The sequence below is a fragment of the Tauraco erythrolophus genome, chromosome 4 (genome assembly GCF_009769465.1).
Source record: "Tauraco erythrolophus isolate bTauEry1 chromosome 4, bTauEry1.pri, whole genome shotgun sequence".
Lineage (NCBI taxonomy): Eukaryota > Metazoa > Chordata > Aves > Musophagiformes > Musophagidae > Tauraco > Tauraco erythrolophus.
In genome coordinates, this window is record NC_141468.1 from 77925778 (window position 1) to 77941570 (window position 15793).

General features: G+C 43.1%; 2 protein-coding genes across 3 annotated transcripts; one reads left to right on the top strand and one right to left on the bottom strand.

Moving 5' to 3' along the window:
• Positions 1-955: 955 nt before the first annotated feature.
• On the top strand, positions 956-12589 carry LOC147528921 (lactosylceramide 4-alpha-galactosyltransferase-like). 2 transcript variants are annotated; one of them, XR_015222137.1, is made up of 4 exons: positions 956-1109; positions 2494-3704; positions 9854-10043; positions 12145-12589. XR_015222137.1 is itself a non-coding variant. In XM_086611232.1 (2 exons), the coding sequence occupies exon 2, from the start codon at positions 2527-2529 to the stop codon at positions 3628-3630; it is 1104 nt and encodes a 367-aa protein (XP_086467358.1). In that variant the 5' UTR covers positions 956-1109; positions 2494-2526; the 3' UTR covers positions 3631-4347. The 2 variants fall into 2 exon arrangements, 1 of the variants encoding a protein (XP_086467358.1); XM_086611232.1 differs by lacking the exons at positions 9854-10043; positions 12145-12589 and having other exon boundaries at positions 2494-4347.
• Positions 5006-10356, bottom strand: LOC104369712 (poly(U)-specific endoribonuclease-A; the record flags this gene model as incomplete). The annotated part of the gene is made up of 6 exons (XM_009991649.2): positions 5006-5561; positions 5941-6094; positions 6661-6773; positions 6859-6980; positions 8181-8292; positions 10240-10356. Coding segments are annotated over 6 exons (879 nt in total), but the record flags the coding sequence as incomplete, so codon positions are not given.
• Positions 12590-15793: the final 3204 nt, after the last annotated feature.

Sequence of the window (15793 nt, forward strand, 5' to 3'; positions counted from 1 at the left end):
ATGGAAATACGGGAAATTAGAATGAAAGACACGGTGGTGAAACACTGGAACGGGTTGCCCAGAGAGGTTGTGGAGTCTCTGTCCATGGCCAAGATCAAAACCAAGAGGACATAGTCCTGAGCAACATGGACTCTGAGCCAGGGGTTGGACAAACGATCTCCAGAGGTGCCTTCCAAGCTCATCCCTTCTGCGATTCTGTGAGTAGATGGGGCCTGACCTGAGGCATATATCCAGCATAAGAGGGAGTATTCCCAGTGACAGAGCTCCAGTGAGAAAAGGTCTGGGAATAGCTTCAGGTGCTTTCCAAAGAACTTCCCTAGTGGTGGCATCTTCTGCGTTCATCCGTGATGCTGCAGTGCTTGGAAGGATTTGGGGAGGAGGGAGGAGTCTGGGAAGCCACGGAGCAGTAGGCCTGACTAAACTAGTGGCTGTATGGACAAAGGTGGTATGTTATGAACGCATCAATGTGTCTTCTTAAGGTAAGGTCAGCTGCCATTGAGCACAGGGACAAGGGGGACCTCTATCATGAACTGAGGGACACCTGAATTTGGCATGGCCATTTAATGAAGGATCCAGCATAAGATGGAGTATTCCCAGATGGATGAGTAAATTAATTGGTCAAAAGAGGGTGTGTTCAAAGGAGTATTCTGGAATGAAGTCTTGCGGTGGGAGGAGGCAGCTCTATGAAACTCTTAGCTCGGTTGTTGTGGCAGGGACCCAAGCCGTGTGAGCACTGGGACTTGCTAGCAAAGGAGTAGAAAGCAGCAAAATGGTTTCCTGCCACAGCCTAAAGCTTAAAGTGTAGCGATAATGGGGTTTCCATTTCCTCCTTTCTCTTTTTGTTTTCCTGATCACTTTCTAAATAGATAGGTTCTTCACAGCACACTCGCATGACCCCTCTTTCAGCCAATCTATTAGCTGAACGTATGCGTCATTTCCTACTTCATCTGCTTGTTTTCTGCATGTGTTCAGACTCCATTTTCACCATTTCTTTTCAGAAAAAGGAAGTGCCAGTCCATAGAGTTACAGGCGCTGTCAGAGACACTAACCTCTTGCAAATCTTGTCCAGCTGAGCAGTGCCTTCTGTGGTGTCTTGAAAGCAGAGACAGGTGAGTAGAATTTGCAGTTTCTGTGAGTGGGACTTGCAGTTTTAGAGGAAAGCAGAGAGCAGATTTCCTGAGTTTGTTTTGTGAAATGGACCGGCTAATGCAGTGTCTAAATGTCCTCTTCCACTACAAAAGCAGATACGTATTTCTAAATATATAGAAGTGTGATTGTTGTAGTTCCTCCTCTTAGTAGAATTATATGCTTGTAACCTTGAAGCTTGCTCACTGTTAGATTGGAGCTGTGCTTTCCTGCCTTCTCTACAGCAAAGGCTCTGTCCCCTCGAACCTGTCCTTGCTTTCTCTGCTGCAGTTTACCAAGCTAAAAATGATTCACAGGATTCAACAGGCTGTGGTGTGGAGGGAGTGGGAAATAGATAGGTCGAAAGCAGAGTGGGTTGGGGTTTTTTTTGCTGCCTATAATACCCACAGCACATGCTGGCATTCCTCTACAGGAGAAGAAAATGTTCTGGGAATCCAGATGATTTGTGTATCGGCTGCCTCTCCTCTGTCCCTAGAGCCCCAGGGCCTAGTGGAGAGTGGTGGCTCCGTGCTGTTGCATCTGGAAACCTCCCAGTGCAGCTGACAAGTCATTTTCTGGTTACATGGAGAGTTTACCGTGTGACTGAGTTGCACTAACCAGGCTTGAATGACAAATGGGATCGTGCCAGCTGGGTTCGCTCTCCTGTTTACTGTCTGTCTGATCACAGATTGAAGCTTTTGCTGTTTCCTGAAGCTGTCTGTTCAGGAGCATGGGGATTTGGGTTTGGACATGGAGCAGAGGGAGTCAGGAGAAATCATAGAATCATTTAGGTTGGAAAAGAGCTTTAAGATCACCGAGTTCAACCATAAACCTAGCACTACCAAGTCCACCACTAAATCATGTCCCTAAGCACCACATCTACACATCAAAAATGCCTTCAGGGATGGTGAGTCAGCCACTTTTCAGTGACCTGAAATTCTAGAAGGTGATAGATGAAGTCTCTAATGCTGTTTCCAGAGTTTGTTGTGCACCACCATGAAGGTATGCCATTTGTGTGTCAAATGCTGTATATCCTTACAAGTGGCAAGCACAACTTACATGGACAATATACATGGACAGAACTGAGGATCAGTCTTAGTTTGTGATATAGAGAAAGCAGAGACTTGTCCTTATGTTGCGTTTGAAAGAGAGGGATCCAAAGATGGGCAGTAGTTTCTGATGTGGAACTTGAAGGCCCTGTGACAATACAGAGAAGCCAGGAGACTTTCAAAAATGAACAAAAGGCATAATTTAAGCATGCTGCCTTGAGGTGAAGGAAGGAGAGTTCTTCTCTGATGTGGCACTGTCCACTGCTCGTGGTCTGCTGCCTTGCCTGTCAGTGTCTTTTTCTTCTTTCCTCCCCTTCAGATCACAACTTTTGTCTTGGGAGAGCAGGCTCTGATGGGAGCGAGACTGCCCAGCATGTCCAACTGCCTGCCAAAACTGACCACAGTGCTGCTGAGCCACAGGCTTAGGGCTCTGTTTATCCTCACCATTTCATTTGTGTTCTTTGCCTCCGTCATGTTCTACTGGAGAACTGGGGAGGACACTGAAGGCCAGCTCCACAGCTCGCCTACACAAAGCAGACATGAACAGTTGCTACTTTGCCCTCCCCATCCCACTGCCAGTGGGCCCCCTCCTTCCCCAGGGGATGTGTTTTTTGTGGAGACTTCGGACAGAACTGACCCCAGTTACCTGTTCATGTGCTCTGTGGAGTCAGCGGCTCGGATGCACCCTGGGACAAAGGTCGTGGTGCTCATGAAAGGCTTGGCAAACGGGAATGCCTCGTTACCCAACCACTGGGGCTTCTCGTTGCTGAGATGCTTCCCCAATGTGGAAATCCGGCCCCTAGACTTGCTGGAGCTTTTCTCAGGGACGCCTCTGGCAAAGTGGTACTTGCAGTCTGAGCACCAGAAGGAACCTTATTTCTTACCCGTCCTGTCTGACGCCTGCAGAATTACCATCATGTGGAAATTTGGTGGCATCTACCTGGACACAGACTTCATTGTGCTTAAGAACTTAAAGAACCTCACCAATGCGCTTGGTATCCAGTCTCAGGATGTACTGAACGGGGCCTTTCTATCCTTTAAACCCAAGCATGAGTTCATGGAACTTTGCATGAAGGACTTTGTGGAGAACTACAATGGCTGGATATGGGCGCACCAGGGCCCAGGACTCTTAACGCGTGTCTTCAAGAAGTGGTGCTCCATCAGTAATATCCAGAACAACATGATGTGCAAAGGCGTGCATGCTCTTTCCCCAGAAGCTGTTTATCCTGTTCGCTGGGAGGACTGGAAGAAGTTATTTGAACCAATCAGCTCCTCAGAGCTTCAGAAGCTCCTTAAGAACACCTACGCGGTGCACGTATGGAACAAACTGAGCCATGGAACAAAGCTAGAGATCACGTCCCAGGCTTTCCTGGCTCAGCTGTATTCTCAGTTCTGCCCTGCCACATATATGAAGATGAAGAAGGACTCTGAAGAGCAGTCAAGGCCTGCAATGTGACCCGTGAGCCCTTGGCTGTTGGGAAGTTCCCCTACCTGAAGGAAACTGAGTGCCTTTTACCTTCCACGCAGCAGGTATTCTGTGTGACAGCTCAGTGATTTTGTACCATTTTTGATATCTGCCTCAGATCCTACGTGCTTCAAACACACACCAGAACCTGAGCTGGGACTCTCCTGTTGTCCTTCGGTAGTCCTTGATGCTGCAGGGAAGGGTGAACATGTTCATTGGTGCCTTTCAGTTGCTCCACTATTGTTGTTCTCTCAATTGCTCCTCCTGTGTATAATGCCTGAAAAGGCCCTTGTGTAGTTTTAAGAGCTCCAGGAACCCTTGGCTTGCTCTCTGTAACATTTATAAGTATGTAAATAAATGCCAGCCAGTGCTATAGAGGAACCTGAAACCAAATTTCCCAGGTGGTAAAGATTCTTACAGCCTGTGAAGTATATTGGGTGTATATGAAAATTACTTTAAGAAATGGAAAACATTTTAAATCCCCATTTGGCTCAGTATAAAGCTTTTCCTACTTTCCAGAGGTACTTTATTTCAAATGATCCTTGTCTGCTGTTTCACATTCCACAGTGACAGGCTAACTTTTGTAATCCTCTTCAGGAAAAGAAATAGCCAAAAGCAGTTCTTTTACCACTGTGAGTTAAGATCCTTGCTTTTTTGGAGAAATTCTTGTGGGATGTGCATATTAAACCTGTCCTTGTCACGCTCTCAGAGAGTCTCAGCATCTGCCTGTTTCTGCATTGGTATGAGAAGGAAAAGCATTACAATCCTTTAATTGAAGTATTGAACACATCATGGAAGACCAGGGGCAAATGTGTCCACATCAGCAGAAGGACCAGTGACCAGGCCCAGGACTAGGAGCAGTGTCCCCAGTGACATTTTATTATTGTCACTGCGGATCTAGTCAATGGATTATGCAGGGTCATTCATCTAACTCTAATTTAGATTACCCAAGCAGATAAGTGACTGCAGGCATCCCTGCCTGTAATAGGAACACAGGTGCCTATACCACAGACTTTTAAAGTTTGGTGAGATAAAGCCTCCTGTGGGTTCTAGCAAACACAGGCAAAGCTGAGGCAGTGACAGACCTGCTGCTGATCTGATGATCATTCTCACATCTGAATGCGTTTTCTGCCTGTCCAGGACACTATAATTGTAAAAATGCAGTTGAAATTAACCTCTTATGAAATGAAGAGAGGAGAAAAAAACATACAGTGGTTCTGCTCATGCCAAATCAAAGCTCCTGTCTGGAAGGCAAAGTGTAAGCAATGCATGGTTGTTGCTCTTTCAGATATGCAGTAGATAACGAATAATAGAAATATGTGCGTCAATTTTAATATGGCCTTTGTCATAATTACATTATCTTTGTCTAAATTACATTATCTGCTAAAAAGTACAGTGTTGTTGTGCGTGAAGTAGGGCTGATGCAAGTTTGATCAAGCCTTTAATATGAGCAGCAGTATGTTTCAAGGTTTGTCAGACACTGAGGCACGGCACGCTATTGATTAAAGACTCCATTGCAGACCAAAAGCGAGCGAGTCATCAATTTTTACTCAAAATTAGTTGTATAAAACAACACATCAACCTACTCTGCTGTCCAGTCCTGTCCACCTAGCCCCCACAACCCCCCAAAGAAAAAAAAAATTGTTGCCTGATCCCTGTAACTAACAATCTTCACTACTGGTGCTGAGGAGTACTGGATATGCTGTTCCAATGTGGTGCCCATGACGGCAAACAACCATTTGTAGCTCATATTCCTCTATTTCCACTGTTTCTCGTGTGACTCTTTCATCAGACAGCAAGAAAATGACGGTGTAAATGGCAAATTCGAACTCCGGGCTGACACCAATAAAGGTGCTTCCAATTGGCTTGACCAAGCCCTTCCAGCTGAACTGGATGCTCAAAACTTGGTCATCTTTGTCAGGCTGAAAGCATAAACAAAACAACAGAATAGTATCCAACACAGCTGTGACCTAATACAATACCCAACCCAGCATCACAAGATTCAGTCACCCTTGCTGTGCCAGGGTGCTGTAGCTGGAGCGCAGCCTTTTCCCTGTCCTCTGGAGCATACATCATCATTTATCTCAATTAAGCTTCACCAGCACTACTCTTTAAAATAGTTTTTGCAAAAACAGAAGCTGGATTTGAGGGCATGCTAGGACTTCTGCTTATAATACACCTAGGCAAATGAGGTTCAAAGCAGTTGAGGCTATCATTGTATCCTTGTGCCTTGATTCATTACCACAGCTTTTCTCTCTGGATCCATTTATCTTATGTGCAAGGCATCTTGCTTGTTCTTACCCTGGTTTTGTTCTTCCGAGCAACATATCCCTTGTAGTCAATTTGGTTGCGCTTTTCCTGAAGGTAAAATTGCACCCAGTTGTGCAAACCTAAGATCTGTTTACCACACCTTGTTTCTCCAACAAAAACATGTTCAAAACCGCAAGAATCAGGTCTGTAATAAACCAAAGAATAAGATATAGGTCTTTTATGTGTTTAAATAGTTCAAATTGGCAGATGTAAAAGGCAAGAAAATGCACAAGCTTGCTCAGGTTGATTTGTGAGCAGGTTTTTTATTTGTCTGGATTTGTTGGGTTTTCTTTCTTACTTTCCACAAAACTTGCAAAGAAATCTAGCCACAAAGTCTAAATTTGCATCTGATGATGAAGGTTGCTAGTAAATGCCACAGATGCGCCACTGCTGCTTATCCAGATTGGCACTGTCTCCCATAACAGCCTCATAGATAAACTCATGAAGTACAGATTAGAAAAGTGGATGAATGTCTGCGGTTGAAGGCCTGTGATAAGGGACAGAAAGTGCAGCTGGAGGTGATTCACCAGTGGCATACCCCAAGGGTCAACACTGTTAACATCTGATCAGTGTGGGAGCAACAAACACCTGATTTGGACCATATTCTGAGGCTGTCTTCCAGTTCTATGTGTAACAGGTGGCCCTTGGGCTTATATTTACCTAAGTCAGAATAGTGTAGAGATTATCAGGGGCCGTATCCATCAAACCTACCTGTCTCCTTCTTTCCTGGCATAGAGCTGGAACCAGATGTCATAGAGCTGATATTTGAAATCGGCAAGGTTTGGCTTTGCTAGGTTTTTTTTAAGCAGATATTCATGAGCTAGCTGAAGGATAGAAAACCAAGATATATACACAGTTGACTTTTTAATTCAGTGTTTTCAGCGAGTGAAAAAGATCTGCGTTACTCACTTTCATGACTTCTGTCTCTAAGATAGCATCAAGAAAATTATTGTTTTCAGCTATTTCTTCTGGAGTCACTACTTCTGCAGTACCAGTTGATGTCTCATAGTTGTCCAATAAGGAAATAAAGGCTGCAGAAAAAGAGAAACTTTCAGCATGCTCATCCTGATGAACAGGAAATATGCCTAATCATACCTGCGATCCAGTCATTAGAGAGTGCCATCATAAATTAATGCCATATGCTTTGACAGCCCTTAGAGAAAGACATTCCGTTATGTGTCTAATTTCATTCTCAGGTACACTGCTGGGTGTAGGTCTAGAGGTGACTCAAGGCCAGACCACCGCTGTACTTCTTTTTAAGATAAACAGCTCACTACTAAGCTTCCTTATGGAAACACGTGCTGAAGCAATAATGACCTTCTACCAAAACAAATCATATCTGACCACCAAAATTAGAGACATAGGCTTAGAACTTGAGCTATGCTGGCAGAAGGCTTTGTGGGCATTACTTCAGCAGAGGAATAATACAGCATAAACCTACATGAGATGGCTTGAGCTTGAGCACATGGCCACTGAGTGGATGGGTTCATTTTCTTCTTTGCAACCCTTCTGCCACCTGCTCCCTCCCATCACTTCATCTGCTTGTGCTCTGACACTCAGTGGACCCTAGGGCCTGATTCAGCACACCAAGCTGACAGAGAAACATTCGAGGTCAAAAACCTAAGTCATTTCCTGGTAGGTTAGTGAGCTGAAGGGACTCAGCATAGGGGTCAGTTAGTACCAGAGCTGCCCTCACTAGATGCAGGATTGTGTGGCTCAGAGAGGAGTGGGGGAACAAAGAAAAACTGCGCTCCCCTGTATTCCAGCTGTTCCATCAGCTTAGTGTAACTTTATCCAGAGAGAAGAGAATCAGGGAAGGAAACATACATTCATAGACGTGCTTGAAGTATAGCCCCCAACAGAAATGCAAGAAGTAGCTGTGGACCTAGAAAGGGATAGAAGCTGTGAGCAAAGGAGGAAAGATGACTTTGGCATCTTTCTCAATATATGGAATAACACCAAAGCAATGACAAGAGACTCATCATTTCACTTTGTAGTAGAAAACCACAGAGAAATTCAGATTTTGGCTCAGGCACAAAAGGCTGTTCTTCCTGAGGCTGAGGCTACTGGTAACCTCCATGCAAACGTTGTGGAAACTACCTTCAAATGACATGCAGCCTGATGATCCTCACCACTATCCAAATTATATATGTTATTTTTCAGGCAAACTCATAAAAAATAACACAGATTCTTCATGTCATTTCCAGCATTAACAAAAAAATGGGCCTCACTTGCAAAAGTTTTTATGCTCTTCAGACGTTGTTCATTTATGTTGTGAAACAGATGTCTGGCTGCACTGTCCTGGACAGCACTGTCACCTTGCTGCACAGCACCTGCTTTTCCCTGTGGGAAACGAGTAAAACAATGAAAGAATTAAGATGTCCTTAGAGGAGACACTGCATGCCTTTATAATAATCAAAACAAAACCCATAATGCTATCAGGATTCTTTGTTAGGAATGGTCTTCCTACAAAACGAGAAGACATTACAGAAGAACTGCCAGCATAAAGAAAAAAGACATAATCTCTGACACTGTAAGAGCCTGAAATGTCTCTATTGACTCATTTTCAGAGATGATTGCGATGACCCATGTGATAGCTCAGTTGTGATCAGTAGCCAGCTGTGCCACTATGCTGTATACATCACAAATTATACTGAGAAGTAATGTAAAGCCAAGGCTCCCTCCCACCACAAATAAATGAAAAGATTTGGATACTTTCCTTCTCTGTTCATTTGTAACCCACAGACCCACTGCATATAGTTTATGAGGCCATGAGGCCATGCAGTGCAACAGAGGGGTTGTTTCTCTCCCAAGTCCCTACTACCCAAGCTAGCCAGTCTGATTCTCCTCTCCTCCACGATAATGCTTAAGCAATCCAACTCCTGAGTAGTCTCTCTCAGGCTCAGCCTTTGTTTTCTCTTTCTGACTTGATGACTGCAGCCCCAGCTGTCACCTCAGTGCCAGGGAGATGCTAAGATACTTCTGTGCAGCTCTGCCAGCTTTGGACTGGTGCGTCTTGGTGCTCTGAAGTTTTCAAAGACTTCTGGTTGGCCACGTTTAAGGGCTTTTTAATCAATGTTACTGATAAGCATATCCAAAATGGAAAGGAGGCTTTCCCGATAATTTTCAAGTTTCTGTTCCAGAAAGGGCATTCTCAAGGAAAGAGAAAAAAAGATGAGTAGCAGTTTGTTAACATGGGCAACGGGTAACTAGAGCCTTCTTCTGAGAAATGGAGAAACCGTGTGGGAAAAGTTTTCCACCCACACAGTTTGGGCTGAGGTAGGTACCCCTTTTTCACATTTATCAGAAACAGAAAATTATATCTTATAATATGAAGCAAATGTCGAAATAAAGTGTTTGAGCACTTGCGTGAGTACAAAATTGGATACTGAATATTCAGTGGCCTGCTGCAATTTGTGGCCGAAACACATGGTCATGTTTGCACCACACTGAGCCAGCAAGGAGTGAAACGGCTGCTCATCAAATCTGATACCCACTCCTCCCTCACAGTTCCCTGGGACTGGTAGCAACAACCGTGAAACCCTTCTCACCCACACCTCTGTGCTACTCCACACTCTCTAGGAGACACCCAGGAATTTCTCAAATTCCTCCCTTAGTCCCCCAAGAATGACTTGGGACCTATCTCTCCTTCTCCCTTGCTGCAGGTCACCCAGACCATGCACGCAAGGAGTCATACACACACACAAACATCCACAGTGGAGGGACCTCATGACATCTCTAGTCCTGCTCACAGTAGGGTCGACACTGAATTTAGACCATATTGCTAAAGGGATCATCTTGCTGGGTCTTGAAAACCTCCAGAGATGGAGATTTCACAGCTTTGCTGGGCATCCTGTTCTGGTTGCATTTGTCCTTGTTGAATTTCATGATGTTCCTTCCTTAGCCTATTCCTCCAGCCTGCCTAGGTCCAGCTGAAGAGAAGCCCTGTGCTTGAGCTTCATCACCACAGTTTGCCATCATCTGCAAAATTGGAAATGTTGCACTCCATCTCCTCCATGCCACTGATAAAGATATTAAATGTTATAGGACCCAAGGCGGACACCTAAGAGACTCCATTTGTAACCAACGTCCAGGTAGTGTGGACCATTAATGTGTTGTCTGTACTGTTCCCTCTCCTAAGTAGTTCTTCATCATTAGGAAGTCCTGCCTATACCATTAGTAGAAATGACGAAGCACGGGCAACTCTTTTAGCAAAAGGCAGTTTTGCAGACACCTTTTCCTACACTACCATACTGCCCTTAATCCTTATGTGCCTTAGCATTTGGTTACCTGCAAATCAATTGTGTAGTCTTTCCCAGGCATGAGGCGGTTAGTGTCCATATCCCACATCTCATTGAAAAGTTTGGAAAGTTCATGGTTTAAGGCCTTCCTGTCAAGAAATCCAGAGAAATACACAGGTTAAAAAAGACACATGCTATTATTTCTGCAAATCAACCACACTACACAAAATAATAGGAAGCAATGAATTCTCTCTATGATGCTTTTTTAGCAGCAATCTTACATACATTCTTCCTACCTTTTTTTCTGCAAGACTCAGCACTAGAGGTGCTTTCCTTCGCCCATACATGTGGTCATCCTGGCAAAAAATTAGCGTGATGAAGGCTGACTAAGATTCTAAACACAGGCTCTTTCATGCATCGATCTCTGGTGCACATACAAATCTACTCAGGCTGGTCCTGTCCTCATTTTAGTGGAATTTTGTCCTGCATAATAGCGTACAGTTTTCAGAAGTCTATCCATCCATCAACAAGATTTAGGAAGGGCTGTTATTGTGATGAACCGCCCAAAGGTAGCTCCAGTTTCAAGGACATTATGTCCATACTAACGCATAAGATGAAGACAAAGAACAGAGTGGAGAAGGAAGAGAAGTGGGTTAATCTTTAAATGACCGACAGTTAATTAATCAGTTACAAACCAGCACATGCATTGAAGCCCAGAGAAGAATGGCTTGATAATTTTGAACATCTCCTCCAAAGTAGATGCTCTAAGAAAATTTAAAAAAAGGGCAAAAATTTATCAACAATGGGCATTTCTTTCAAATAGCCATTTGGGCAACTTGCCATGATTTTAACAACTGGTTCTCTCAGACTGAACCAAGGCATCTTCAAGCCCAACTCTCAACCTCCTAGCTGATTACTGTTACGTCTTCTATTCTGGCCAGGATGGAGATACTTGCTGCATCCTCCTGCCAGTGGTAAATTCTATGTTCTCTAGCAGAAAGAGCAAACAAATATTGTGGTAAGGTCATAAGCTGTCTTCTGACGTGGCAGCCTTGATGAGAGGCAGCTTGAGAGCCAGAAAGAGCAAAAAGTGAGGCAGGCGGGCACCTGCCCCACGGTTGGCAGGGGAGGGATAGAAGTCATAGCAGAAAAAAGGGCATTAATGAAAAGGTGAGTGAAGTGTCTAGAGGCAGTATAGCAAGATTTTATGTGCCTTCTGTTCTGGACTGCACTTTGTGGCTGGCTCAGAAACTGCTGGTCTAAGCTCCATATTGAAAGAAACAGAAAGTAGCAAACTGTGCCTGGAGAACTGAAACTTCTCTTTTCAGATTATTGAGCAATCCTTTTCCTCCAGAATTGTCTGCGTATCTGTGGGATGGAACTCATACAGCCTACGATTAAAATCCTGAAAGACATAAGCAATGTGCTTAACTCTGAGAGCTTGTTGCCCAAAGGAATTCATATCCCTGAGTTAGAAGCCAAAACCAGCGAGTTTACATTAATGCATCAGAGGATAAACTGAGCAGCTGAGGAGCATAAAGAATATATATGATATTCATATTATACTCAGCGTTATGTAGAGAGGGGAAAGCAGCCTCCTACAGAAGGGCAGGGCAGACAACCCTGACTCCTTTGGCTGCCACACCTCAAACTGCCTGCAACTGGGAATCTGCGCTGTCAGCTACGCTTGAGGTGCCGACAGTCCATTTTTGTTCCCACTCTGGGATACTTTAAAATCTTTGTTGATGGGGTATCTGCTTGAATTTTGAACTGGGCATGAATAGGTGTCAATGCCTGAAAGAAGGAAAATGACTAAAAATTCTAGCGGCTTGTGGCAACACATGACCAAAGCTGGCTGTGCAGCCCAAACGAGCCACCTGCTCAGCTTCATGGTGAGGTAGCCTCACGGCATGTCACAGAAGCCACCAACAGCAGCATTTTTATTTATTTTCAGCCGTGCCTCCATGTTCTTTCCAGAGTCTTAAGAACAGCGATTCCTTCTCAAAAGAGCTGACAAACCAACACTAAACTGAAAATTGTTCATCTCACCAGCTCAGCTGAAATCCCAAGAACAGGATCGACAAGTTCCTAGAACAGTGCCGGAGATGTTTTTCAAACTTCAAGTGCCGTCTACATTCATGTTGCCATGGACTGACCTACGTTTATTGGATCACATTTCAACTGGGTTCTGGACCCTCCTGCTGTCTGCTCCTCTGCATCAGCTTATCCCATCTGTTTCAGTACTGCCATAGTATGTTTAATACAGTTTTTACTGCGGAAGTAACTACCAGTGGTGGGTAGGAGTCTGCTGGCTGTTGAACATCCAAGGTATGTGAAATATTAAGGAGGATGCCAGTTTGGGGTTTTGTTTTGGTTTGGTTTGTTTTTTTAAATATATTTTGTTCCATATATATAGTATTTTATATACATATAATTTAGTATGTATGCATTTTGGTTAAAAGTCACCTACACAATAAATGTCATCTCTTCAATACCTACTGCTTGTTCTTGATCTGATCTTGTCACATTTTTGTCCTGTGTTTATAAAGGACTATAGGGCTCTGTTTGATCTTTCCTCCTCTAGAAATGTTATGGAATATTGCATGAGCTCATAGAGGCAAGCTCAAGGTGTCTACTCAGAAGAGAGTTACAGCAAGATCGTACCTACAGATTTCAATCCTTATATTTATTTAATAAGTATACTTTACTAAATGTATTCCTGCATTCAGAAAATGTGTCTCAAAACTCTAAAGTCACTTAATTTTATAAAATAAAAGCCTTTTCTCTCCTTTTTCTCTGCTGGGTGCTACCACAACATCATCACAGACTTTTCCTCTCCTTTTTGCTGTCTCTTTAGTTTCCAAACAGAGAAGAACACCTCTGCATGTTGTAACTGGAGATTAGAATAAAGAAAAATACATCCCTGGCAAAGCAAAGAACTTGTTTAGCAACTTACATAGCCATCTTGTAAAAACTTTTTCTGGACAGTGTTTGTTTAAAAAAGGTCCATAAACTTAGCTTATACATATGAGGTGAGACAACTTCAAAGAGAAAAAACACAACACCTTCATGCAAATCCATGACACACAGCATTTCATAGATTTCATAGATTTCTAGGTTGGAAAAGACCTTAGAGATCATCAAGTCCATTTAGGTAAGGTTTTCCTGAAAAAGAGTATTGTGTACTTACTCCCTGGTTTTCAATATGCTTGCATGTATGACTCAAACCAGCGATTTTTATCATAATTCTCAATCCACTCCCTATGGTGAAATCTCTCAGTTGTTAAATTGTGCTTTCACATAGAATAAATTATTTCTGTGCAAGAAGTCTGGCCAATTGGATTTCGTCCAGCTGGAGTCTTGCTTGGGTGTTCTTACATGCACAAAGCACCACCCCAATAAAAAGAGCACTTAGTCTGCACTTTTAAGAGCTGAGAAAACTTTTGGAGGAGGCTCTTTGCAATAGTAACTCTAATATAGACCAGCAGTGCAGGTAGAGCAAAAAAAAAAAAAAAAAACCAAAAAGGTAACATCTCCATTTTATTATAGCTTTCAAGTGAAACATTCACATGGTATGCTAGTTTTTTCCAAGTGATTTTCTTGTATGAAACCTTCGTTCTATCCAAAACTATGCCTTAAGAAGAAATTTTTTATTGCTATAAATCAGAAATTACTCAAGACATGATGAGAATTAAAGGGTCAGTGGCAAATCATGTGAGCAGGTTAACAGTGTCAAAGCAAGAAAAACATGTATTGCAAATGGGTCGCATGAAGCCCCTACAAAGAAGGTTTGATTGAACATCTTCTCTAAAGTAAATTTACCTTCAGAGATCCTTTGGACAACATCTAGTTTTCAAATAGCTTTTGATCTTGGCATAGAGAAGAAAAGCATTTGGAAAGCCTGATGAGCAGCCATTTACAAGGCGTTCCAGTCATTTAAAAAAATTGCTTCAAATGTTGTGACATATGTGCACTAGCTTACATGGTTAAAGGACGATACAAGCAATTCTCTCCATTTTCCTCTTATGCCAGCGTGTATGTCTTTTACTTGAGTCCAATGATGTTTTTCTTAGTTTAAAGTTGGTATTTGAAATACCAAAGGATAAATAAGACAAGTTTTGTAGGTGGAAAGGAAAATGCATTGTCAAGGGACAAACATAAGAGCACACAGTTAGCAAACACTCAGTCAAGGTTCTGAGCAGGCAGGTGATGTTTGGAGAACCGATTCTATGTTATCAGCTATGTTTAAGTAAAAACTGATCTTAGCATCAACTTATTTTAGCTAAAACAGCTTATGATTCCGTTATGTCACCAACTTTTTACGTGGAGGTGAGTTAGTAAAACAGAATAGAAACAGGACGCAGGGTTATTGCAGCACTGCATTTCACATAACTCCCTTTTACATGTCTCCCAAATATATCCCACCCCCACTGCCCTTCATGTTAGAGAAGAATTAGTATGGTTTTCTCTTACCTATTAGCCATGCCAGGAAGAAGTTTTTCTCTTAGCAAATATATTGACCAGGGAAAATGGAACCTGAAGCTCAGAAATCCTGCTGGTAGTCCAAGGCATGGAGCTGTCTCCCTCTTATACTCCGCTTGCCTGCTGAGGACTGTCGCTCAGACTGACTGGCAGCGCAAGAAGGCAAAGGAGAGGCAGGAGGTGCCAAACCATGCAACGAGATGCAAAACGTAAGGACAGTACCACACCTCACACCTCTCTTGGCGCAGGCTGGCTCAGACTAGGACGTCAGAGCCTCCTCCGCCAGGCTCCTGCTTTGCCTTATCGCCACAGACAATCAGTAAGGCAGGGAAAATGCAGGAGGCGACAGCTGAGAGACGCACTGTGACCACTGCCTTCTCCTACCTGGATTTTCAGATACGATCCTGAGACCCTTGTATGAACTTCGGACATGAGTCACAGCATTGCTCCTGGAGTTATGTTGGATTATTCATTAACCGATTTTAGATCTCTGCATGAATGTTGGGCCCAGAAATAAGCTCTTCGAGTCTGAAAGCCTTGACTGAGATGAACAGGCCATTCTAGTCTTGATGTTCTATATACCATTATTATTTGACAATAGAAGGGAAGATGACAATAAATCAGGGATCAAAAAAATTATGGATGGGGAAGAAAAAAACCCACAACGTATTCTTCTCTATTTACAGCTGAAATTGCTAGTTGCGACTTATAAATATCAGGAGGCATTATAACCAATAAATGTTTTACAAAGACAGGACTTTGCATGCATCACTGGAAGCAAGTGGTGGCGGGTGGCAGTATGTACAGGTACTCACTCCAGTGCCTGTCCCGGGAAGCATGCATTCATTTTGTTGCTAAATTAACCTTCAGATGGTTTAAAACTTATTTTTGTTTGAGTGATACATTTAAATTTTTCTTCTTCATAATAATAATTCCTGAAAAACGTAGCCTTAGGTTTAAACCGTATATATGTATATACAGAAGCCAAAATGGTTTATTGTTAGACTCCTATTTATACAAATGGTTCTGCACCTCTGGTCCTGGAACCCCTTGTTCCTGGGGTTTTAGAACCATACAAAGCTGCAGGTAATGAGGATGCCTGAGACATGGAATTGCATAGG